Below are 27,005 nucleotides of genomic sequence, written 5' to 3'. Positions count from 1 at the left end.
CATAGTGTACATTTGTACTTTAATCTCTTAACTAAAATTTGTTTGGCTAAAGTTGCACGGCTAGTATGAATAAAAACTCAAAACAAACTCAATACACATTGTTAAATCTAAAAATTGAAGCACATTTAATTGCAAAATTTAACAGTCTATGATCACAGAAAGGCGGCCACGCATGCCACCATAGTCTCCATGGTTACATGTTGGTCGAATGGAATATAGGCTGTGTGAGTAGTATTTTTTCAATTTTTTTTCTAAGGCATGTTTGAAGTGGAAATACCTTAAAAAATATATGATCATACTACAGGTACATGTAAGCCTAAACATAGTTCCTGAGTAAACAAGCTGATTATATACAGTAATAATAAACACGGCCTCCACAATACTGAATTAAGATATTCCTCAGGACCAGTGCTGTTTGTTCAATTCTTGGAGTTTTTTTCTGTCACAATGAAGAAGGTGATTTTCAAGGAAATCTCTAAGTCTTAATCTGTCACATGAGGGAATGATTTTTTATTCACCTCCCTGAAAATATACGAAAATAAGAAGACTCTAAGGGAAAGAAGATCCTAGAATGCTCACCTGAAAAACTGGAGCTAAGTGATATAATACTCGAGACTCCTGGGCCTTTTTAGCATAGTTGCCTAATTTGACCATATCTTGCTGTGCAAGACTATATAAAACAATCACACCAGCACATTAGTGTGGCCATTTTTGACTCAAGAGGCATAATTTGAATAAACTAAGCAGATAACCACTATCTGATGCTACATACAAAATATTTAATATTATATTGTGGGCCATTGTCTTTCAAGAAAATTACATTTACAAGATATATTACAAAAAAGTTCTATATTAGCATGAGCTCTCCCAAAACGGTTTACTCAACTGTTTTTCCCTCTTTGATGTCATACGTTTTCAGTCAATTATCACAAAAAAATCTGTGAGATTTAATATCTGTGGTAGTTATAAAGTATATGTAAAATAACAGAGCAAGTAAATCTCACACTGTATGTAAACTTTCACCAGACTTTCATAACTAAAAGGGGGACATGGCCCTTATAAAAAGCTGGTCACAATTATAGGTCTTGGTCAGTGAATGTTCATATAGACACTGAACAAATATGTAGTTTTATTTCAATACCAACAGTAGATATATAGAGATATGGAGTAAACCTTAATCACAAATTTAAAAAGGGTCATAATTCCAATAAATTGCAGGCATGAGTTATTGAACTTGGTCAGTGACCTCACACAATGGCCCAAAACATATGAGTGAAGTTTCAATAGATTGCAGTGATGTGGATTTGTTGCCTTAACCAAATCATTATGCAGACATTTGGGCTCCGCTTTATTTTGTAAAAAAGTTGGCTAAAAATGTGACACCTTATGTGAGCGCAACAAAGACCATAGGGACATGATGTGAACACAATTTGTGGAGGACCACTATCTGATGTTAGATAAGAAGTAACAAACCTTTGGCCTTACAGTTTCAGAGATTTTTAGTATAAACATATAAGGAAAACCTCCAGAGTGGACCAATTTTGACTCCAGATGCATAATTTGAACAAGCCTTTTAGAGGACTACTATAAATGTGTTTCATAAGAAAAATAAAATCTCTGGATTTAAGAAGACATGATTTTTAAAGTTTTCATTATAAATTCCCCCCCCCCCCCGAGGGAAAACCAGCTTCAAACAGGCTACAGTTTGGCCCAGAGGAATTGCTCTTAACAAACTTTGTTAAGGAACACCATGGGATGTTACATACCAAATATTACAACTCTGGGCTCTGAGGTTTTGAGAGAACAAGATTTTTTAAGTTTTAATGTTCAAAACCCTTTTCAAAACCCTGTAAAGTTTCCGCAAATTCTGCCCAGTGGTAAAGGAGGCGATGTTGTATGAAGAAAACATTGCCGGACACATGTCATGCACACACACAAACACACTGACAGACGTCTGACATCAGAAGGCTAAGCATGAGCCTGTTGTGCTCAGGTGAGCCCATAAAATGTACCAGATTTTTTTTTACAGAACAACCAATTTTTGTTTCATTTATATTTTCCAATTTATAGGGGCTTAAATGAGTTAAATGTTGTCTTTGCTAAAAACAACAATAAAGTAAACCTGATACTTAATATAACACCATGGACTAGATTCGTGCAATTTCCATGTCATTTAAAATAGATCTTGCATGAAACATTTCATTTTAAATGTAGTTTTTTATAAGAAATTTCTAGCTTTTTTCCCCAAAAGCTATTTTCTTTTATTTTCACACATTTCTTTGACATCAAATAATTATTTAAAGCAGCCTACATTTTTCCTGGTGAGTTAACAGCCATGGAAGGGTGTTTCCAGGTGGTCTTAGGCACGGTGCGTCTCTTGATGGATTGAGGTGACAGGAACTTGAGCAGATAATAGGGGCCACCAGCCTTGTCATTAGTGCCTGCAAAAACAAGTTGGGCCTGACTTTGATCAATTACAAACAATTATAAACTTGCAATTTACTGAATATGAAGATTTTTTAAAATTAATGTTGGAATCAGTTAACTTGTATTTTCTTGTTTGTTTGCATATTAAAATATTAAGCTATGCATTTAGTTAATATCTAGTTACATATAACCTTCAGTGCCAAGTATGGCATGTGCCATTTAAAATGTAACGAATCATTTTGAACATTTCAGAGTATGAATGAATATGGATATTGGTCAGTACTGGTAATGTTTTGGTGACCTAGTTTTAGGATGCACGTGACCCAGATTCAAACTTGGCCAACATAATGTTAACATAAACATTCTGACAAAAGTTTCAAAAGATTGAGTCAAGTGGCTTTTAAGTGGTTTAAAGGTTTGGCCTAGATATAATCTTGTGAGCTGATAAAAAAACAACAAGTACTGGCTACCTGACAAGCGGGATCCTCCAAACGGCTGCTGTCCAACCACAGCCCCTGTAGATTTGTCATTAATGTAGAAACTGCCCGCACTATCTTCAAAAATCTCTGACAACTCATCAAGTACAGACCTGCAAAGACAAATTGTGTCATAGCTAAGTAGTATTTTTACACCAGAGCTTGCAATAAGAGTCTACGTACATTTGATTAAGCTGGTTTTTCACTTCAACGGGTTGCATTGGGAAGGTTTAATACTTGATGACCTGTAAATACACTAATAGTCTAGCATAGCTGATATGAGCAGTGTAACAGACATCATATAGATTGTAAACCTAGTTGGAAGGAGTAATCAGGCTGTCAACCAGCCTTATTTACAACAAAATTGATCAAACATACCGGTTGTCTTTTTTAAAGGGACCTTTTAACATTTATCAATTTAAAGAATTTAATGACAAACTTTGATGGATGCTAAAATCTGTGAAATGGTCCATTTAACAAGATGAGTTTATAGCACTTGTTCAAACAAAAGGACCATGGACCCTAAGACGCTCACCTGTGAACTGAAGGATCTAAGTGCTTTATGAAACATAAATATTTAATTTCTAGGAACATATTTATTTTCCAACTTGAATGAGATATCATTGGCACAAATGATCTGACCAAGTTGCAAGGAGATTCTACTTGAAATGTAACTTCTTGAGTGTTAAAAAGCTTTTATTTTAATTTGACCTCCCAAAACCCAGCTTAGTCAAGATTTAATTGTGACAAATATTCTGACCAAGTTTCATGAAGATTGGACTTAAAATGTGACTTCTTGAGTGTTCACAAGGTTTTACTATGGCCAAAATAACCCAAACTGCCCTGTCCCCTGTCCACCATGTTTTTTTGACAAACTGGAACCATTTTCAAGCTCAACTGTAGCATCATTCAAACAAAAAAACCCTGACCAAGTTTTATGAAGTTTGATTTCTTAATGTGTCATCTAGAGTGTTAACAAAGGTTTCTTTAGTTTGACCATGTGACCTAGTTTGTGACCCCACACGACCAAGAGTTGAACTTTGCCAAGATATCAATGGGAGAAATTCTGACAAAGTTTCCTGACGATTGGACACAAAAATGTGGGCTCTAGAGTGTTCAGAAGGAAGATGTCCAAGATGGATGACGGACAAAAGGCGATCACAAAAGCAATAATTCACAAAAGCTATACAAATTAATTTTGGATAAAATTTAATTTGCAGACGGCTTACAAACAAGCTTAACCCTTTCCCCCATAAAAATCCAAGTGATAATGGCTTTTGCAACCAGCATAAAACCAGAATAGCCCTCGAGTAACTCGCAGTCTGTTCAGGTTTTATGCTGCTTGCTGTTCATCAGTATCTAAGGGTTGGAAATAAAGCCTTTAAAATTTGAATCTAGTAAGAAAGGTATTTAATTAAATTTAACATTCTAAGGGACTACAAATGCGTGAAAATACTTATCTAATTGGTAAAGGGTTAAGCTGCAACCTTACTTATCTTCTGCATACAACGCCCCAGTGAGAGCATATGGTGACGTCTTGCTGGCCAATACGGCCGTCTCTCGATACTTTGCATCCGGGTAGACATAAATTGTCACTATGGGACCGAATATTTCCTGAAACATCGTGGTAGTTCTACAGTTGACACACAACAAATATTTCCTGAAACATCGTGGTAGTTTTACATTTGACACACAACAAATATTTCCTGAAACATCGTCGTAGTTTTACAGTTGACACACAACAAATATTTCCTGAAACATCGTGGTAGTTTTACTGTTGACACACACCAAATATTTCCTGAAACATTGTCATAGTTTTACAGTTGACATACAACAAATAATTCTATCATGACTATCATGATTGTTTTCACAGACTGACATATGGAATGATATTTTATCAGTATGCTTATTTGTTGACAACAATTCTCCAAGATTGTTTCTGGTCTTGTAAGATTATGGAATGAAACATGTTTACTTTTCTCTAATTGTAAACACAGAAAGCCATTACATCTATTAAAGAGTTAATGCTGACATATCTGAATATATATATTAGGTTTTTAATTGGTATCCAATGAAGGTAAAAAGTACTTAATCTTACACTACTATTTAACTGATAACAAGGGACAAAAATGTCACAAAACCAGGTTTTCAATATCAAAAAAAGTCTGATAAAGGGCTTGTTTAAAAATCAATCTATTTTTAGTTGTGGCGACCTTGACCTTGAAAATATCTACGTAATTATTTGGCGCGACACACCGTACAATGATGGTGAACAAATGTGCAAAATGATTATAAAATCTGACAATCAATGACATAATTATGGCCCGGACAAGCTCATTTATGGCCATTTTTGACCTTTGAACTCGAAGTGTGACCTTGACCTTGGAGATATTGACGTAATTCTTTCGCCCGACACACCGTCCAATGATGGTGAACAAATGGGCCAAATGATTTTAAAATCTGACAATCAATTACATAGTTATGGCCCGGACAAGCTCATTTATGGCCATTTTTGACCTTTGAACTCAAAGTGTGACCTTGACCTTGGAGATATTGATGTAATTCTTTCCCGTGACACACCGTCCAATGATGGTGAACAAATGTGCCAAATGATTTTAAAATCTGACAATCAACAACATAGTTATGGCCCGGACAAGCTTGTTCCGCCCGCCCGCCAGCCAGCCCGCCCGCATTCGCCAATCTAATAACCAGTTTCTTCCTTCGGAAAACCTGGTTAATAAAAGCATTGGTCAGTTCTTTTTATACAGTAAGGCATACTATTTCATTTTAAATATTATAGCCCTGGGACAAAGAAATACAATGATTTGGATGGTCTGAAATACAGCGAAGATATGAAACTTCCTACCTCTTGAAAGAGCTTGTCTCTAGGATCTTTGGTTTCTAAGAATGTTGGTTCGATGAAATAACCCTTACTGAAATGATCAATAAGCTCCTTTTATTTTATGCTTTCCGGTGGTTTATAGAGAAATATCAGTGAATTAAAACTGATAATTTCACTGTTGTAAACAGTGAAAATTATCAGTGAAAATTATCGATAATTTTCACTGTTTACTGTGAAATGACGTCATTTTTTTTACGAAATGACGTCATTATCCCAGCGAAATTCTTTAGTTAAACTCTTTAGCAATGTATATAAACTGTGAAAAAAAGCATAAAATAAAAAGAAAATTTGTTTGATTCGGTGGAATATCAATTTTAATTCACTCGTGATCACAGAAAATTATTTTTTTCACTCGTGGCTGCGCCACTCGTGAAAATATTATTTTCTATGATCACTCGTGAATTAAAATCGATAATCCACCGAATCCAACACATATTCTATATGTTATGAACACAAGTGTGGTTCAATTAAACAAGAGGGCCTGAAAGGCCCAAAGTTGCTCACCTGAGATTACAAGATATTATTGGGACAAATCTCCTGACCAAATTTAATGAAGATCGGAAAATAAATGTGGCCTCTAGAGTGTTAACAAGTTTTTACTATAGCCACATAAGGAAAAATGCCCCGCCCCCTGGTGGCCATGTTTTTCAACCAACCAGCATCATTTTCGACCTCATCCAATATATTATTTGGATGAATCTTCTGACCAAGTTTCATGAAGATCGGACAATAAATGTGGCCTCTAGAGAGTTAACAAGATTTTACTATAGCCATATATAGCCATAAGGAAAAATGCCCCGCCCCTTGGCATCCATGTTTTTCAAGCAAACATTACCATTTTCCAACTCATCCAAGATATCATTGAAACCAATCTTCTGACCAAATTTCATGAAGATTGGACAATAAATGTTGCCTCTAGAGTTTTAACAAGGCTTTACTATAGCCATATAAGGAAAAATGCCCCGCCCCCTGGTGGCCATGTTTTTCAATCACCGGCATCATTTTCGAACTCGTCCAAGATATTATTGGGATGAATCTTCTGACCAAGTTTCATGAAGATCGGACAATAAATGTGGCCTCTAGAGAGTTAACAAGATGTTACTATAGCCATATATAGCCATATAAGGAAAAATGCCCCGCCCCTTGGCAGCCATGTTTTTCAAGCAAACGTTACCATATTCGAACTCATCCAAGATATCATTTACACCAATCTTCTGACCAAATTTCATGAAGATTGGACGATAAATGTGGCCTCTAGAGTGTAAACAAGGTTTTACTATAGCCATATAAGGAAAAATGCCCCGCCCCCTGGCAGCCATGTTTTTCAACCAACTGGCATCATTTTCGAACTCTTCCAAGATATTATTGGGATGAATCTTCTGACCAAGTTTCATGAAGATCGGACAATAAATGTGGCCTCTATAGAGTTAGCAAGATTTTACTTTAGCCATTTATAGCCATATAAGGAAAAATGCCCCGCCCCTTGGCAGCCATGTTTTTCAAGCAAATGTTACCATTTTCTTACTCATCCAAGATAACATTGAGACCAATCTTCTGACCAAATTTAATGAAGATCGGAAAATAAATTTGGCCTCTAAAGTGTTAACAAGGTTTTACTATAGCCATATAAGGAAAAATGCCCAGCCCCCTGGCGGCCATGTTTTTCAACCAACCGGCATCAGTTTGGAACTCGTCCCAGATATCATTGGGATGAATCTTCTGACCAAGTTTCATGAAGATTGACAATAAATGTGGCCTCTAGAGAGTTAACAAGATTTTACTATAGCCATATATAGCCATTTCAGGAAAAATGCCCCGCCCCTTGGCAGCCATGTTTTTCTAGCAAACGTTACCATTTTCGAACTCATCCAAGATATCATTGAGATCAATCTCCTGACCAAATTTCATGAAGATTGGACAATAAATGTGGCGTCTAGAGAGTGAACAAGATTTTACTATAGCCATAAATAGCCATATAAGGAAAAATGCCCCGCCCCTTGGCAGCCATGTTTTTCAAGCAAACGTTACCATTTTGGAACTCATCCAAGATATCATTGAGACCAATCCTCTGACCAAATTTCATGAAGATTGGACAATAAATGTGGCCTCTAGAGAGTGAACAAGGCAAATGTTGACGTCGCACAACGCACAACGGACAACGCACGACGGACAAAAGGCGATCACAAAAGCTCACCATGAGCACGTTGTGCTCAGGTGGGCTAAAAATGCAAGAAAATAAAACATTTAATAAGGTTAAGGAGGCAACATTACAAAATATCTTTATTAGAAGAATAACAGAAAAAATAGATGAATGATAACTAATTACCAATTGCTGATAACAATACCTTTACCAGAAGAAAACAGATTTTATTAGAAGATTTTCTTAGGTTGGATAATACAAAAGTACAAACATCAGACAGATGCATTACACAACATGGAAATTTCCCTATGGCAAAAACACAGCAATTAGTTCAAGTGTGGACTCCTTTAGTAAAGCCACAAAATAAAATAATTTATTACAATCCCATTAATCCATTTTCAATCTTTACATACATTGTCCTCCAATCGTTGAGTAAAACAAATATGGGCATGTTTAATGTTTTTCAATATTAGTGTGGATTGTCCTACAATATTTGTGAAAATTAAGTGATGGCATACGAAATACTGAAAAATTATGCATTTATATTTGTCCAGGAACTTGATTTCTTTTTGTACTACAGTTTAAGTCATATACTTTAAACATCAGGGAAAATAACAAACAAATTGTGTGCAAAATTATCGAGAAGCTTCTAACCAAAAATATAAAGCAATGAATACCCAGAAAGGTCTTCAATTTCTAAGGCTTACCTGTCATTACACCTGCCCCCAGCAACAACGGACACATTGGGAGACTTTCTTGCATAATCCAGATATGACATGCACCTTGCAAATGCCTGAAACAGACATATGAATGGTCGTTCTAGAAACAGGAAAAGTACTTCTGGTTAAGACAAATTAAAATCTATCAAAACAAAAGCAAATACAATTTTCACATAAAGTGAAGAAAGTAAAGAAATATCAATTTTAAAGTAAAAGTTTGGAGTGTAACAAGTAACAAAATGCTTTATATATTCATTAAATAACACTTTTACCACCACTTAATTATGTAAGGAAAAGGTATGTACGGTCAGTCATATCTTACTTTTATACACATTTTGAAACATCAGCCTTTCTTTTCTTTCATAAAAAGTTCTTACTTTTTGTTAGGTAGTTCAGCTGTGTGGGGATAACCATAGCACCTAAAACCTCAACTGTCCAGTACAGAAAGGCCAACCAGAACTCACATGAACCAAATGGGGAGAAGACCCATTGCTTAGGTCAGTAACAAGTGTAACAACCACTATGCGAGCCAGACAGCTGAGAACAAAATGCTGTAAATGAATTCTCAAAGAAATTGATAAAAACTCAAACCAATAAATCATAGGGTACAAAATAACGACTTAATAAAAACCTTTCAAAATGATACACCTTTCAAATCTAATTATCTGATTCAATCTACCGGTCAGTGTTGTTTGTACCTCAGATAAGATGAGATGAGTTTTACCACAGATGTAGTGTACCGGATCACAACTATTCACAGCATACTACTAAGAGAAGAGTTTTAAAATTTTCTTTTTTCCAATTAAATCTTATATTTAACACATGAAATATGGAGACAGGTTAGTTAGTGGGCATTGGTCCCACCTTTTCATCAATGACGGCTGACATGAACGTCTCCCCATACAGTGGTGTCCCCACAATCAGCTGCTTATGGAACTGGACTAGGTTCTCCTTCACTGTCGGCCACATTGACTCAGGGATGTACATCCTGCAAAGAAATACATACGAATTGCTTGAAAAATAAAATAAAATACAATTCTGAATATGTATTAATCAAGTCAAATATCAGATTGACCAATCCATTGTAACTGGTATGCCAGTGATGGATTTTATTTTTCATAACACTGTAGTTTTAGTTGTTGTTGTTATCATAAAAAATGTTCTTTACCAAAACACCATCCCACCAAAAGAGCAATCCCAGGTCAACTAATGCTTTAGGGTATGCAGTTGGGATAACAAAACTATTATATACTAAATTTTCTGTAAAGGAACAAAACAAATGGCATTGGTTTTTACCTTTATTCTCATCAATATCTTGTTCATTTAGCTGCACAATTCTTACCAAAATCAAATCAGCAGTTCAAAGATTCAAACTTTAAAGGTTACATACATGTTATCAAACTTAAAAAAGTTAAACCTTTGATTTATATTTTATTTCACAAATTCACAGCAGCAGATAGCAAAGAAGAATTCACTAATGTAGTTTGTAATACATGTATAATTCAGCCATTGTCTCGAGTGTAATTATCAGAAGATTCCTGATTTCGAATTAATTAGTTTGGTAAGACCATGAATGCGCTATTAAAACAAGCAATCCCCATCATTTGAGTATGGGGTCTACTGTCACAGTTTACTGCTTGACTGTTATGACGTATTCCATGGCTAAATAAGGCATATAACGGCAATCAAGGGATCTCTAAAGACCTGCCCTGATTATGAAAGGATTTCCGCTTTTTATAATTATGAACACTTTCTTTTGCTCACAAATAAGGATTCAAATATTTAAGTAAATCTTGTTTTAAAAGGCAAATAAAAAAAAAATACATGTAAATCAGAGAGAAATAAACCTTTATTACTATTTAGTCATTAAAACTGTTTATTTTATTTTAAGAGTTGCGAAAACTCAAAAGAACAAGTACCAGTAGTATGATCACACATCAGTCAATAAAGCAGAGACAGTTTGCTCTATGTTAATGAAACTTGATGTAGACCCTTTTGTTTTAGTTATTGATTAAAGTTTCTTTTTTAAACTTTTTGACTAACAGCACCAATGAACAGGACCCTGAAGTTTACTTTTGTTCATTTTTTATTTTGTGTATATAAAATTTATTTTCAATTAATTAGAAAGCACATGTTTGTTAAACCAATATATAACAACTTTTGATATTCAGCATTGCCTGTAACCCTGCTAATTACCTTGATAGTGCAGAGCACTTTTGTCCTCCATATTCAAAGCCACTCTGTACAGCTCCATAGAACACTTGGTCAATCTTGGCTGATGAGTGCACAAAGTGCATGTTCTTGCCACCGCACTCTGTAACAAACAACATATAGCCTATAGCTTTGTCACGCACACAACTAATAACCCCCACTGCTTTGTCATCATGACTAAATTCATGTGCTCATAAATCAGGAAATTCAGGAACGAGAGGATCGCCATGTAAATATTGTGTCGTCAACATGAACACTTCATTGTTAAGACACACTTTAATGCAAAACTTAATCCATAGACAACCCTGGAAGTTATTTGCTCGAAATACCTTTGTTGAAAGACTGACCAACAAAATGACTCCTGCACAACCCTTCCATGTGTTTGTATCGTTATAAAACTACTAGCACTTGCTAAGCTGGTTTACAAGTAAAAACTTATATACTTATGCCAGTAACTAACAACTGCCCTCCTTCAATCAAAGGAAGGGAAAGAATTGCAGTAGAAATTACTATAAACAATGGGCAATACATGAATTCTATTAAACAATAAAAAAAGAACTTGAAACGAACAAGAGATGTGTTTGTCAGAAACACAATGCCCCCTATTGCGACGCTTTGAAATAAAATTTCAATATATCATTTGGCAGGTTAAAAAAATTATCTCCCTTTTATAGCTTATAACTTTCCTTGGATTGTATATTTTGACTTTTGACCGTGAAGGATAACATTGACCTTAAAATTTGTGTCAGATTATATCCTTTTAAAAAACATTACTTCCCTTGTGAAAATGATCTGTACCTGCCAAATGATATAAAATAGAAATTATCTCCCTTTAAAGCTTGTTACTTCCCTTGGATTTTGTTTTTTTTACCTTCGACCTTGAAGGATGACCTTTACCTTGACCTTTCAACACTAAAAATGTTCAGCTTCATGAGATACACATGCATGCCAAATATCAAGTTGCTATCTTCAATATTGCAAAAGTTATGGCCAATGTTAAAGTTTTCGGACGGACGGACAGACGGACGGCCGGACTGACACACTGACGGACAGTTCAACTGCTATATGCCACCCTACCGGGAGCATAAAAAGATGGCATAAAACAATAGTTGACCAGTACATGCATTTCATTGAGGAAATTGGTTTATACTGAAGAGGCAAATAAAAACATAGAGTTGCATTATCCACTTGATTAAGCTATAAATCAATGAAAACAAAAAACATCCTGAACTGGTTATTTGTACACAATTATAGTGCTTAAACCTTAATACTGTTATTTTCACAATAACAACATTTCTTTATGCAAGGCTTATATTGATATGTTGCAATAAAGTAAACACATTTATGAAGCAAGGGCTGTTTGAAAAACATGCATGTCCCCCATGTGGGCTGTCAGTTGTAGTGGCAGCCATTGAGTGAATACGTTTTTTGTCACTGTGACCATGACCTTTGACCTAGTGACCTGAAAATCAATAGGGGTCATCTGTGAGTCATGATCAATGTACCTATGAAGTTTCATGATCCTAGGCATAAGCTTTCTTGAGTTATCATCCGGAAACCATTTTACTGTGTCAAGTCATCGCGACCTTGACCTTTGACCTAGTGACCTGAAAGTCAATAGGGGTCATCTGTGAGTCATGATCAATGTACCTATGAAGTTTCATGATCCTAGGCGTAAGTGTTCTTGAGTTATCAGCTGGAAACCATTTTACTGTTTCAAGTCACCGTGACCTTGACCTTTGACCTAGTGACCTGAAAATCAATAGGGTCATCTGCGAGTCATGATCAATGTTCCTATGAAGTTTCAAGATCCTAGGCGTAAGCGTTCTTGAGTTATCATCCGGAAACCATTTTACTGGTTCGAGTCACCATGACCTTGACCTTTGGCCTAGTGACCTTAAAATCAAAAGGGGTCATCTGCGAGTCATGATCAATATACCTATGAAGTTTCATGATCATAGGCATAAGCGTTCTTGAGTTATTATCCGGAAACCATTTTACTGGTTCAAGTCAACGTGACCTTGACCTTTGACCTAGTGACCTGAAAATCAATAGGGGTCATCTGCGAGTCATGATCAATGTACCTATGAAGTTTCATGATCCTAGGCGTAAGCGTTCTTGAGTAATCATCCGGAAACCATTTTTCTGTGTCGAGTCACCGTAACCTTTGACCTAGTGACCTGAAAATCAATAGGGGTCATCTGCGAGTCAAGATCAATGGACCTATGAAGTTTCATGATTTTAGGCGTAAGCGTTCTTGAGTTATCAGCCGGAAACCATTTAACTGTTTCGAGTCACCGTGACCTTGACTTTTGACCTGAAAATCAAAAGGGTCATCTGCGAGTCATGATCAATGTACCTATGAAGTTTCATGATCCTAGGCGTAAGCATTCTTGATTATCATCCGGAAACAATTTTACTGGTTCGAGTCACCGTGACCTTGACCTTTGACCTAGTGACCTGAAAATCAATATGGGTCATCTGCGATCATGAACAATGTACCTATGAAGTTTCATGATCCTAGGCATAAGCGTTCTTGAGTTATCATCCGGAAACCATTTTACTGGTTCAAGTCACCGTGACCTTGACCTTTGACCTAGTGACCTGAAAATCAATAGGGGTCATTTGCGAGTTATGATCAATGTACCTATGAAGTTTCATGATCCTAGGCGTAAGCGTTCTTGAGTTATCATCCGGAAACCATTTTTCTGTGTCGAGTAACCGTGACCTTTGACCTAGTGACCTGAAAATCAATAGGGGTCATCTGCAAGTCATGATCAATGTACCTATGAAGTTTCATGATCCTAGGCGTAAGCGTTCTTGAGTTATCATCCGGAAACCATTTTACTGGTTCTAGTCACTGTGACCTTGATCTTTGACCTAGTGACCTGAAAATCAATAGGGGTCATCTGCGAGTCATGATCAATGTACCTATGAAGTTTCATGATCCTAGGCGTAAGCGTTCTTGAGTTATCATCTGGAAACCATTTGGTGGACGGACCGACGGACGGACCGACGGACATGTGCAAAACAATATACCCCCTCTTCTTCGAAGGGGGGCATAATAAGCTAAATCTTACATTTTTCACTCAGCAAATGCTGATGTTTTGTTCGTGGAAAAAGAATAAAACAAAACAACAAGAAGGCCATGAGAACTCTTAAGCGCTAACCTGAGTGTATGGTACAACAATTGTCGAGACTTGTTCTGGTCACCTATTTTTTTTAAACAAAATTAACCCATGTTCATTCAAACATAGCCTACATATTGTGAAGATAATTATTTTTAGATGTTTCTAGGATTGAACCTCATGACCTAGTTAGATCCACATGACATAAGTTCGAACTTGGCCTAGATATTGTCAATATAACCATTCTGACCAAGTTTCATGAAAATGAAATGAAAATTGTTTAGCCTTTAACATGGTAAAAAGCAAAAACTTTAAAACTACAGGACTAAAACACCAGACATACTTGTAGACTGACCACAATAAAATGCTAAAACAACACCTGAAGTGTTATGAAATTTATGAAAATAATATTCAGCTAACTTTAAAATGTAACACTCAGTAATCACTATAGTGTTCCCCTAGAACAGTTTAAAAAATATTAAAATGCCAAAGAGAGATGACTCCCACACACCTCCTATCAGTCTTGGGTAACTCTTGTAGGTCTCAATGTTAGCTCCTACTTGTTTCCACAGGTGACTGAATGTCCTACAATATAAATTCAGATTTAAGCAAGCAACACTTCTTTTCCACAAACCAAAATTACATGCTCAAACATTTTCAAGTACAACACCAGTAATTCTTCAATCCAATCTGAACAGCTGATGGATCTTTTAAGATACAAATTCTGGATATTATTGTTGTATTATTTAGTCTTTGCAAAAGAGTCAAATAGATTACTAACCTTTACATTAAAATATGAAAAAACACTTAATTTTAGGTCCAGCTCGAATAAAGACCACATAACAATATCATATACATCAAATTACATAAGGCTGCATTGGCATCCATCTAGTGGTCATGAGTATCTGGATTCTACACTCCTAGTGCTAATGAAGTCCTTGAATCTATACTCCTAGTGCTTATGTGGTAATTGATTCTACACTCCTAATGCTAATGAAGTCCTTGAATCTATACTCCTAGTGATTATGTGGTTATTGATTCTACACTGCTAATGCTAATGTAGTCCTTGAATCTATACTCCTAGTGCTTATGTGGTAATTGATTCTACACTCCTAATCCTAATGTAGTCCTTGAATCTATACTCCTAGTGCTTATGTGGTAATTGATTCTACACTCCTAATGCCAATGTAGTCCTTGAATCTATACCCCTAGTGCCTATGTGGTAATTGATTCTACACTCCTGATGCTAATGTAGTCGTTGAATCTATACTCCTAGTGCTTATGTGGTAATTGATTCTACACTCCTAATGCTAATGTAGTCCTTGAATCTATACTCCTAGTGCTTATGTGGTAATTGATTCTACACTCCTAAAAGTAATATGTAGTCCTTGAATCTATACTCCTAGTGCCTATGTGGTCATTAATTATACACTCCTAATGCTAATGTGGTCCTTGAATCCATACTCCTAGTGCCTATGTGGTCATTAATTATACACTCCTAATGCTAATATAGTCCTTGATTCTACACTCTTAGTGCCCATGTGGTCATTAATTCTACACTCTTAATGCTAATATAGTCCTTGATTCTACACTCCTAATGCTTATGTGGTCATTGATTCTACACTCATAATGCTAATATAGTCCTTGATTCTACACTCCTTATGCTAATGTACTCCTTGATTATATACTCCTAATGCTAATGCAGTTCTTGATTTCACACTCCTAATGATAATGTTGTCCTTGATTCTACACTTTTAATGCTTATGTAGTCCTTGATTCTACACTCATAATGCTTATGTAGTCCTTGATTCTATACTCCTAATGCTAATGTAGTCCTTGAATCTACACTCCTCATGCTAATGCAGTCCTTGATTCTACACTCTTAATGCTAATGTAGTCCTTGATTCTACATTCCTAATTTTAATGTAGTGCTGGATTGTACACTCCTAATGCAAATGTAGTCCTTGATTCTACACTCCTAATGCTAATGTTGTCCTTGATTCTACACGCCTAATGCTAATGTAGTCCTTTAATCTACACTCCTAATGCTAATATAGTCCTTGATTCTACACTCCTAATGCTAATAAAGTCCTTGATTCTACACTCCTAATGCTAATGTAGTCCTTGATTATACACTCCTAATGCTAATGTGGTCCTTGATTCCACACTCCTAATGCTAATGTGGTCCTTGATTTGACTATCCTAATGTTGATGTAGTGCTTGATTCTACACTTCTAATGCTAATGTGGTCCTTGATTCTACACTTCTCATGCTAATGTGGTCCCTGACTCTACACTCCTAATGCTAATATGGAAATAGATTTGATCCCCACTCAACTTTCTTTTGACAACAAGAACTGCGGCTGGATCCAGAGAAGGGAGTCAAGAGTGATTCAATCAACCCAAGCCTTGAAATGCAATTGGCTTGAAATGAAAAATAAGTAGGTTTAAACTTCTGTAGTTACTTAACACTTCCGGTAAAATTGATGCCAGCCAAGTCTGGAGATGCAGTTATTGTGTCACCAAATACCGGACCGTCTGCCGGTACAAAGTTTATGACACCGGCTGGCAGCCCAGCCTCTCGGTATATCTCGTACACCAGATAGTTGGACAGGAGGGCGGTGTCGGACGGCTTCCACAGGCAGACATTGCCCTATAAGTAAATACATTTCCTTTTAAAGTGTTCACACATAATTATGCTGTTTCATGTTATCAAACTCAACTTTTTATTGTGCTCTGACAACATAAAGAATACTATTATGTCTTTTACATAGAATCACTTGCAAAGATATTTACTTGCATGCTAACTTTAACCTAAACATTTTCGCAAGCAAACTTTAAACTGAATATCTTTTACTTAAAAAACAACAACAAAAATCTGCTAAAATTCTGGAAGCTTTTATAGGTCATAGATGAAAACCCTTTTCAACAAACCTACGCACATTCAGCTGCATATATGTAGTAGTTTGATATATATTTATGCCCAAATTATACATTATTGATATTTTTCTAACAAGAGATGTTTGCAACTCATGTATGGCCGTTCATATTTCGGACAACAAAATAAATTGCAAATGGTTGCAGAGTCCACATACAGGCTTCAGCAAGTAATAAAAATCACTATACATTGTATTGCTAATGAAACTGGATGGAACAGGTTTAAAAAAACACCATGTCCATCAGGATTAAATGCATTTACAGCTATAAGTATAATACAGGGCTGATGCTGTCCTTTGCCATTTGAGCCATTTGCGAACATATTGAAAATTGGCTTAAGATGTTTTTCATAGTCAACATCCCCCATTCTATTTGTTTCATTTCACGTGTTTGCAATTTAATCAATAAGAAAAACATCTGCACCGGGGATATAACTTGCAAATATTGAGCTTGCATAGTATTGTCATCTTCCAACAAAAAAATTGGCAAAAGTTGTCTTAAACAATTAAATATTTAAAAGAAGAGTGACAGTAAATTAAATTAATTTGAAGCTGATAATTTTACAGCTTTCTGTAGATTATCTGAATTAAAGAGAGCTGATTAATTATTTTTTTTACATACAAAGCCTAATCTAACTAAGGGCTGAGCAATTAAATGAAATGAATATGCAAAAACATGCACAGTTTAATTGAAATGAAAGTTAAATTTAAATTTTGAATTTGTAACACATAGGCAGATGAAATTCAGGTAGAATACATTGAAAATACCCTTAACCCACATGCCTGTATAGTCACTAAAATAGCTTCTTTCAGCTTATAGCAACTGTTGGAGGAAATGAGTCTAAAATCACAAAACACAAGACCATTTCAAGAGTCATGGGCAGTTAATTATCCCCACGCTTTTTGAAAAAAAGGTGGGGATATTGTGGTGATCTCCGCCGTCCGTCCGTCCGTCTGTCCGTCCTGGCCACTATCTCCTCCTACACTAAAAGCACTAGAACCTTGAAATTTACACACATGGTAGCTATGAGCATATGTGCGACCCTGCACTATTTGGAATTTTGATCTGACCCCTGGGTCAAAAGTTATAGGGGTTGGGGTGGGGCCGCGTCAGAAATTATCACTCATTTTTTTAGGTTATTTTACATTTACTTCTTTATTTCTACACCGATTCACTTCAAATTGATACTGGACCTCACCTATGACAATACGGTCAATCTCAACCATGCATGGCCCCATTCCCAACCCTGGGGCGCCCCGCCCACATAGGCCACACCCACCAAAAATTTCCATTTACTATAATTTTTTCATTTCTACACGGATTCACTTCAAATTGATACTGAACTTTTGTTATGACATTAGGGTCAATCTCAACTATGCATGGCCCCAATCCCAACCCTGGGGCGCCCGCCCACATAGGCCACACCCACCAAAATATTCCATTTACTATAATTTTTTCATTTCTACACGGATTCACTTCAAATTGATACTGAACTTCTCTTATGACATTAGGGTCAATCTCAACTATGCATGGCCCCATAACCAACCCTGGGGCCCCGCCCACATAGACCACACCCACCCAAAATTGCCTTTACTATAATTTCTTCATTTCTACACCGATTCACTTCAAATTGATATTGAACTTCTCTTATGACAATACAGTCAATCTCAACTATGCATGGCCCCATTACCAACCCTGGGGCGCCCCGCCCACATAGACCACACCCACCCAAAATTGCCTTTTACTTTAATTTCTTCATTTCTACACCGATTCACTTCAAATTGATACTGAACCTCTCTTATGACAATACGGTCAATCTCAACTATGCATGGCCCCATTACCAACCCTGGGGCGCCCTGCCCACATATGTCACACCCACCCAAAATTGCCTTTTACTATAACTTCTTCATTTCTACACCAATTCACTTCTAATTGATGATGAACTTCTCTTATGACAATACGGTCAATCTCAGCTATGCATGGCCCCATTACCAACCCTGGGGCACACCTAGGTCAAACATTCGGCGTGGGGATACGCGTCGGCCTCTGCCGCGCCATTTCTAGTAAAAATGTGCTTTGCAATGAGGTTTTGTACTTTGACATGTACAGTACTACCATTGTCATTATTTACTGTATTGACTACTGTATGCCACATTAGGGTACATATATTATGTGCTTTGTTTAAACAAACAGCAAATACTGAAATGTCCACAGGATGTCTTATATCTAATGAAAGTCTGCTTTAGGGATGTTCTTTCATGGGTGAAAATGGCACTTGATATGATAATTGCAATCATTAACTCACCAATTAAATTTCATGTAACATGATAATTGAAATCACTATTTCACCTACTAAATTTCATGTTTCAAGATGCTGTGACCTTAGATCTATTGACATCAAAATCAAAAGTTGTAATCCTTTCCTCCAAAGTAATCATAAAACCAATTTGCAAGGTAGTAAGTCAAAGGTTTCTCTTGTATTCTCTCGAAAGATCAACCTACCTAATGATCAACGGACAGAAGCAAATTAATTGACCTCCACTTCTTGGAATGGGGGCATTATAAACAAGAGATGTGTTTGTCAGAAACACAATGCCCCCTATAGCGCCACTTTGAAATAAAATTTCAATATATCATTTGGCAGGTTTAAAATTAGCTCCCTTTTAAAGCTTATTACTTCCCTTGGTTTGTATTTTTTTACTTTTGACCTTGAAGGATAACTTGACCTTAAAATTTGTTTTTGATTACCGGTAAATCCGTTTAATAAATATTACTTCCCTTGTGAAAACGATCTGTACCTGCCAAATGATATAAAATAGAAATGATCTCCCTTTAAAGCAGACAGACAGACAGACAGACTGACAGTTCAACTGCTATATGCCACCTTACTGGGGGCATAAAAAGACATAATGCTGCCTAATTGCAGGTCAGAGTATTGGGTCCTGGTTGACTTGTCATAATGACCCATTTATCAATCTAATGTAATCTAATACCAACAAACAGGTCATACATTACCATCAATGCTGGAGCCATAGGCAGATGTCCACCAATAGCAGTGAAATTAAACGGAGTAATAGCTGCCCAGAAACCCTGGAACACATCAGATAAACAATGTCATGCAGTAATACAAACTTTGTGCCATAGATGAGCCTATTGCAACACAATTCAATCAAATAAAACAACACTTGTAACAAGAGCCAGTGATATCAAACATAGAAATGCATGTTAACAGAATGATACAATTTTGCCAAAAATCAAAAATAAATAAATTTAAAGCTCAACATTTTTGATTACTTAATTTTAGCAATGTTCTCATTTCCATAGCTTGTTTAAAAAGTCCTTGTTTCAGCAAAATGCTGACCATAAACGTGTCTTGTTTCAAACTTCAAAATTCATTGATAACTTAAAATGTATGTATAATTTTTGATTATACAAGAAATAGTAGCCTACCTTAATGCTGTTTAAAAATCATTACATATACAAACATTGAAGAAACTAGAAAAGTGTCACAGAGACTGATGCCCTAACAGCACATGTTTCTACCTAGACAAATCCACGATAAATATTCAACAGTGGACAAAAAGAAAAAGGACCATAATTCATCAAAAACTGGTTGTATCCAAATTTGCTTTAATAACTAGTATTTATACATTAAACAAATTGACAAAGACTTTTATGAATTGGAAGCACAACAATTTTGGACTATGTGTTTGATAATCTAAAATAAAAGGTAATAAATTTGCAGCCTACTCGTTTTTTACAATCAACTACACTTTAAAGTCATTCACTTGTAAAAGTTTGAGCTTAGATCACCCCCTAGTTAAAAACAATAGGAAAAGACAACATTTTAGGACTATATCATCTATTTTTTAAATAGACAAAGGGCTATAATTCTGCCAAAAACTAAAAAACTTAAAAAATAATGTTTAAACAACAGGACTGTCAACAAATTAGTATCTGGATATCCTTATGTGATATTCAGATATTGTCTGAATCATTGTTTATTGGGCAATATTTTATTCAGCTATAATGCCAGAAATTGTGGATGCATACAGGTTTATTCATGATATGTGGAGTCATATTTGTTTATTCTTTGAGCAAATGTCATTACCTTATATGCAATAAGATCCCTTGTTATAAGTTCTTAACTACTAAAGCCCTATTATTCACAAGAAAGAGACTTGCTAAACAACAGCGGTTTCCCAACATTACAATACACTAAATCGGCCTATGGACCTGTTAGCATATGCATATGTATGCATGCATTTATTCAACAAAGCATTCTTACAGATTGTTTTCGCTTTTGTAATAAAATGAATTCTTAATGAACAAGAGCACCACATAACGGGTGCCACGCTTGGTAACGGGTGCAGTTTTGAATAAATGAAAGCTTGTCAGAATTTATTTTCTTAAAGGTCACAGTGACCTTGACCTAGTGACCCAAAAATGGGTGTGGCGTGTAGAACTCATCAAGGTGCATCTACATATGAAGTTTCAAAGTTGTAGGTTGAAGCAATTTGATTTTAGAGCCAATGTTCAAAACCTTAACAAAATGTTAAGGTTTTAGCACGACGCGGACGGTGAGCTGGCTATGACAATACCTCGGGTTTTCTCCGAAAACGCCGAGCTAATAAAATGAACCCAGCAGTTAAAATGGAATTGAAAACACAAGCTCCAGGATGGGAAAACAGACTTGGGATTTAAAACAGAAGATTTTGGGACTAAATATTCCATAGTGAAAACAAACAAAGGGCCACAATTCTTCAAAACTTAAAACAACCCATATTCCTTTCTAAGAAATCATATTTACATTAAGGTCATCCAACTGTAAAAGGTTGAGGTAAATGAAGACAGCAAAAAAAAAGTTGAATAAAAAAAGCTTGAGGACATAGAGATGTTTATCCAGACCGACAAGTGAAATGCTAAATGTCTCCCAATCTGAGAGGGGGATTTGGGAGGGGGCATAAAAAAGCTAAAGTTCCATAAAGGCATACCTCACATCCTCTGTATTTAATACTGTTCAATTCCTCAGGGTTTGGACTGATTGGTTTATATTCTGTAATCTCCTACAAGACAAATCAGTTGTGTTTGCTCTGTATTGCGGAATGTGACCCGTGAATACAATTAAGTAAAATTTAGCAAAGATTGCGAACTGTTCATTTGATAAAATATCTACTTTCTCTTGAAAACTCTAAATATAATAATAAATAGGCTAGTTACTCGTGTAAACTGGTCAAAACTCTAATGGCAACTTATTCTGGCAAACTATACACTGAATCAAATGGCTACTCACCGTAGCAAGCTGTAAATTGAATCAAATAGCTGCTTCATCTGACAAACTATAAACTGAATCAAATGGCAACTCACTGAAGCAAACTGTACATTGAATCAAATGGTTGCTTTCTCCAGAGAACGATACACTGAAACCAATGACTACTTGCTGTAGCAAACTGCACACAAAATCAAATAGCAACTTACTCTTGCAAACTGCACATCAAATCTTAGGAAATCAATAATCTCTGCACCAGCATCAATCTCTGCCTGCCAGATGTTCTTTCCCTGAAAACATTGGTAGAGAGATCAAGGCTAGGTTAGAAGTTGGGTAACTTTTGATAAATTGGTCTGTTGATAGACTTTCAAACATATATTACTTTTATTACTGCTTATTGTTTGTTAATTTAGAAGAGTTTTAATCAGAGAAATATTTAAAGCCATTAAGCGCCTTGAATAAAAATGCCATTATTTTCAAAAACTCATTTTTAAAAAATAAAAAAATAAAATTTGATTCAAGATTGTGTGTATTTGATCTACATGTATCTTAAGCTCTAAATATGTTGTTTACAAACCTGTCCCAACATAGTAGTAGCCAGCAGATCATAGCGGTACTTGTTGGACATGAGGTCTGCAGCACGCAAGAAAATCTCGGCTCGTTTTGCCAGCGGGGTCCGTTCCCAGGCTTTTCTTCCTGACAGGCAACTGTCAATGGCTTTTTGTATAACAGGCTTAAATAGAAACAAAAGCTATGAAAAATGCCTGCATTAAGATGGGTTAGTAGATTGTGTTGCCAGTTAAATAATTGAACAAGGGTCCGCAGGGTAGGCATCGAAAGAATTGATGACGTTGCAAACTCATTCTGAATAGACTTGTTAATATCTTGATAAATATAAAACCATGAGATATATATATATGTAATTTATCACATTCTTTTCTATTAGACGAGCACATGTAGTATGATGTTCTAAATTTGAAAAAACAAATTGAAATAACTCAATGTCTTCATCTGTAACATTTAAAACAAATTGATTCATACTGCACATACTATTAGTGTTTCCAAACAAAGAAACTGACCACAGGATTTTGTAAAGGCAAAGTTCCAAAGAACAGCAGTTGGCAATGGATTTGATTTTGTAAAATTTCTACATTACCTCTTTGAACAAAACCTGACTCAACATGCTTTTTTGAGTAGGAGTTTCGATAATATAGAGGCCATTTTACAGAATATTGATATGACTACAAACAAAATTAATTTGAAAAAATAGTTGACAACGACCAATTTAGCGTTAGAATTTCCGGGTATGTTCAGTTTATTTTCACGTATAAAAACAGGGCTTTTCACCCTTATATAACAGGAGCCAAAATTCGGCCCCTTCCCAATTGAAAATAAGATCATTTTTTCCCAAAATTGATAGACAAATTTTCGAAATTGTAAAAAAAAAAATTTTTTTTTTTTTTTTTTTTACTTAGACATATTGGGCATCACTCAAATTGAAAGCAAAGAGCTCTTTTATGATTAAGAATGCACCACAATGTGTCTTTTTATAATTCTGCACAATGAAAAAGACCCTGTTTCAAAAACTTTTAAAAACACTCTCTTCCCAAAATTAGCATTTATCGCGCATGAAATTCCCAATTTGAAAGGCTAGGGCCTCTTCCCAATTTCCTGATGAAAAGCCCTGAAAAATTCCAGGTATGTTCAGTATATTTTCAAGTATATGTATCAATTTTCCAACCTTGGGGGCATAGTAGTATCTGGCTACCTTCCTTTCATGATCAAACGGCTGAAATGTAAAAATGTCACAATATAACAGATTTGTCTAGGATGTACCTCTGATAACTTCTGGACTGTATTCCATTTATAAATGCTTACACAAACCCTTTCAACATGGTTATTAACAATCACTTTTTCAAGATAAATGTAACTGATACAACAATTAGATGTGTTGTAAGAATGTCACAGTATCTTATTTATAAAAAACTAAACTTGAAATAAAGCAATATGCTTGACAAATGCTAAACTTCATGTGCCACCACTCGGGATAAAGGATACAAAACATAATGGAAAAAAACACACATTTAATTGCATCAACCCTTGTTTTTAGCAGTTTCTATACTTACACAAACTTGGTAGCGTTCTCCCTCTGTGCGTATTTCCTCATCACCAATGACAATGGGTATGTCGCGGATCCTACATTCATAGCTCGCCACACACGCATCTAAAAGATTCCTCTCCTTGGTGCCAGGGGAATATGTTGGCATCGGCTCATTTTTGGCAACAAATGTGTTGAAGTCAAAAGTTTCTGAGGACATGTAGCGGACATGTCTGTAGGATCTTAAAATAAAATAACAAACAAAAAGGAATCTGTACTTGGTATATTTTTTTCCTAAAAAAGAAATGAACGTCTTTGTCTATTTGTAATGGTCTGTAAATCTTTTTTTGTAATAATTTAATAATTATTTACCATGAAGGCAACTTAATTGGTTCTCATTCTAAAAAGAAGTCTCATGGGACCTCACTATTTCGCTGTATTTGTTGAAAATCAATAACTAAATTGCAAAACTCGGATTTATTACATCAAGTTAAAATTCATTCCCTCAAAAAATCATTAATTTAAAATACAATCACATTTATTTCACTTGGGTGTGAGAATTATCGATGAATATTGAGAAAGTTATAGCATGTCAAAGGGTAAAATGTCGGTCACTTTATCACATTGCACTATTGTTTCGGAGGGAAATTTTCAAGTAGGGCAACAATGGCCTTAAAAATTGTTTTAGCATACATAACATTGTAGTTGATCACTATAAACAATTCAAAATAAAATTTTATCAAAAATAATATTATTCAGTATTTATTTTTACACAGTGAATTAATCTGTGCTTTACATTGTAATACAGGGAACATATTTATTCGCAATGTGGACACAGACGCCCAGTGTTTCTCCTGATAAATCACATGACGCATGAGAATAATTTCAAATGTGTCCCATTGGACATTACTCACACTTTCCCCATGTCACCAATGTAATAAATAAGAATTTATTAATGTCTTCTGGCTCAAGCCTATTGCAAACACAACTTTAAAAAAATTGCATTCAAATTAAAATGTTTGACTCTATGCTTCCGTAGTTTTTATTTTTGACACTTTTTATGAAAAAATGACAAAATGATGTAATCAAAGAGAAAAAACTTTGGATAGATAATAAACTTACCAGAACTCTGAACATTTTATCCCTTAAAATCTGTCGAAAAGATAATGAAAGAACAAAGTTAATAATGCTCGATTGGTAAATATACTTAATCATACCTGGATATTTTTTCTTAAATTAATTATGTTCACATTTATGTTACATTTTCTGTTAAATGGCCTCTGCATTATCGAAACTCATACTCAAAAAGCATATTGATGCAGTTTTTTTTTATAAAAGAAGTTTTTTTAAGATATTAACAATATCGTTTTACAGTAATCTGTAGCATGCTTTAAGACATCGGGATATTGAGCGGGACTACAACTCGGGTACAGTCTAATATCGTCCGGGTACGTTAAAGTATGTTTACCTCACCCGGGGTACATGTTATTGTAAGTATACTTAAGAGTACCCAGGTACATGAAAGAAGTACCCGAGCTGACACTGAACAATTAAGTGTTAATAATGTAAACAACCAAAATGTATCAGTGGAATTGAAATATTTAGAGTAAAACAAATATTGTGATACATATGAATGCCGCGATACAGTGAGGTCCAAGTGGGTATATCTTGTATTTTTTTATTATCAGCTATATCATGCATGACATATTTGACAATCTCCTATCATTTGTGTTGCTTTAATTAGTATTGGAGTTTGTGTAGAATAAAGTATGTCACATAGTGATATCCACTCATATGGGACTAGATCTAATGATAAGGGTGACTATCACGTACATCCAGTTGATACTTTTACTTCCAAATCTTTTTACCATAATGCAATAAAAGACTGGAATAACTTGCCACAACATATACGATGTACAAAGTCCAAGAATACGTTTAAAAAACTTGTTAAAAAGCATTTATTAGAAGAAATGGAAATAGTTGAGAAACAAGAGTATCTGTATTATTAGTTTTTTTCATCATTTTTAGATGTGTAACCATATTGTAATACATTTTAAAACTGAAATCTATATTGTAATACATTTTTAAACTGTGTTTGTGCAATCCTGTCAATTTCATCATCATATAACGTGTTTTCTTATTCAACAATAAGAATTATTTTATTTATTCTATAATATGACAATGTAAGACCGTTGTCACTTTATTCCATCATATATATGGAATTTATGGCATACTTTTGCATCACTTAGATCTACATGTGACGGCTTTGGACCCCGTTGGAAATAAGTTTTGTATGATTTATCGTCAAAACTTTACGGGTAATCCAGTGCACTCATATTTCTATAATTAAATATAATGTAATATCAACCAATAAGTGTGATAAAATGTGATAGAGTATGAACCATATATATATGTGTATTATGATCTCTGTTGGAAACAATCTGTGATATATCTGAATCATGTGAATGGTTAAAAATATTGACTGTTAATTGTATTGATATGTTATGTGCACAAATACAATTATTATTATTATTATATCAATATTAGTCTATTATGTGTCTGAAAAATAACCCTCATCTTTGAATTACAAGCTAAGAAAGAACCATTCATACTTACAGTTTATATTTTATTATTCTTAATGTTTTTAATAAAAACGTCATGTTTACATTTGTGAAAGTTCAAGGTTGTTGAAGCATTCG

General features: G+C 35.2%; 1 protein-coding gene across 1 annotated transcript; it reads right to left on the bottom strand.

The window, feature by feature from the left end:
- Window positions 1-298: 298 nt before the first annotated feature.
- On the bottom strand, window positions 299-27,005 carry LOC127863806 (delta-1-pyrroline-5-carboxylate dehydrogenase, mitochondrial-like). Its single transcript, XM_052403461.1, has 17 exons — window positions 26,923-27,005; window positions 24,335-24,548; window positions 23,950-23,997; window positions 22,786-22,941; window positions 22,418-22,498; window positions 21,934-22,005; window positions 19,955-20,029; window positions 16,468-16,655; window positions 14,515-14,588; window positions 10,861-10,978; window positions 9,529-9,652; window positions 8,653-8,738; window positions 5,770-5,836; window positions 4,396-4,517; window positions 2,898-3,016; window positions 2,312-2,441; window positions 299-522 (listed from the first exon to the last, which is right to left on the bottom strand). Exons 1-17 carry the CDS (start codon window positions 26,964-26,966, stop codon window positions 483-485), a joined length of 1,758 nt encoding a protein of 585 aa, XP_052259421.1. The 5' UTR covers window positions 26,967-27,005; the 3' UTR covers window positions 299-482.

The sequence above is a fragment of the Dreissena polymorpha genome, unplaced genomic scaffold, assembly GCF_020536995.1.
Source record: "Dreissena polymorpha isolate Duluth1 unplaced genomic scaffold, UMN_Dpol_1.0 chrUn040, whole genome shotgun sequence".
In the NCBI taxonomy this organism is placed as follows: domain Eukaryota; kingdom Metazoa; phylum Mollusca; class Bivalvia; order Myida; family Dreissenidae; genus Dreissena; species Dreissena polymorpha.
This window is presented reverse-complemented; position numbering and strand designations above follow the sequence as displayed.

Coding starts and splice junctions, on each gene's coding strand:
- LOC127863806 (XM_052403461.1), bottom strand. CDS start 26,966: ATGACGTTTTTATTAAAAACATTAAGAATAATAAAATATAAACT. Junction 22,942..23,949: donor GATACTACTATGCCCCCAAG/GTTGGAAAATTG, acceptor TTTCTATTTAAG/CCTGTTATACAAAAAGCCAT. Junction 20,030..21,933: donor TTAAATACAGAGGATGTGAG/GTATGCCTTTAT, acceptor GATGTGTTCCAG/GGTTTCTGGGCAGCTATTAC.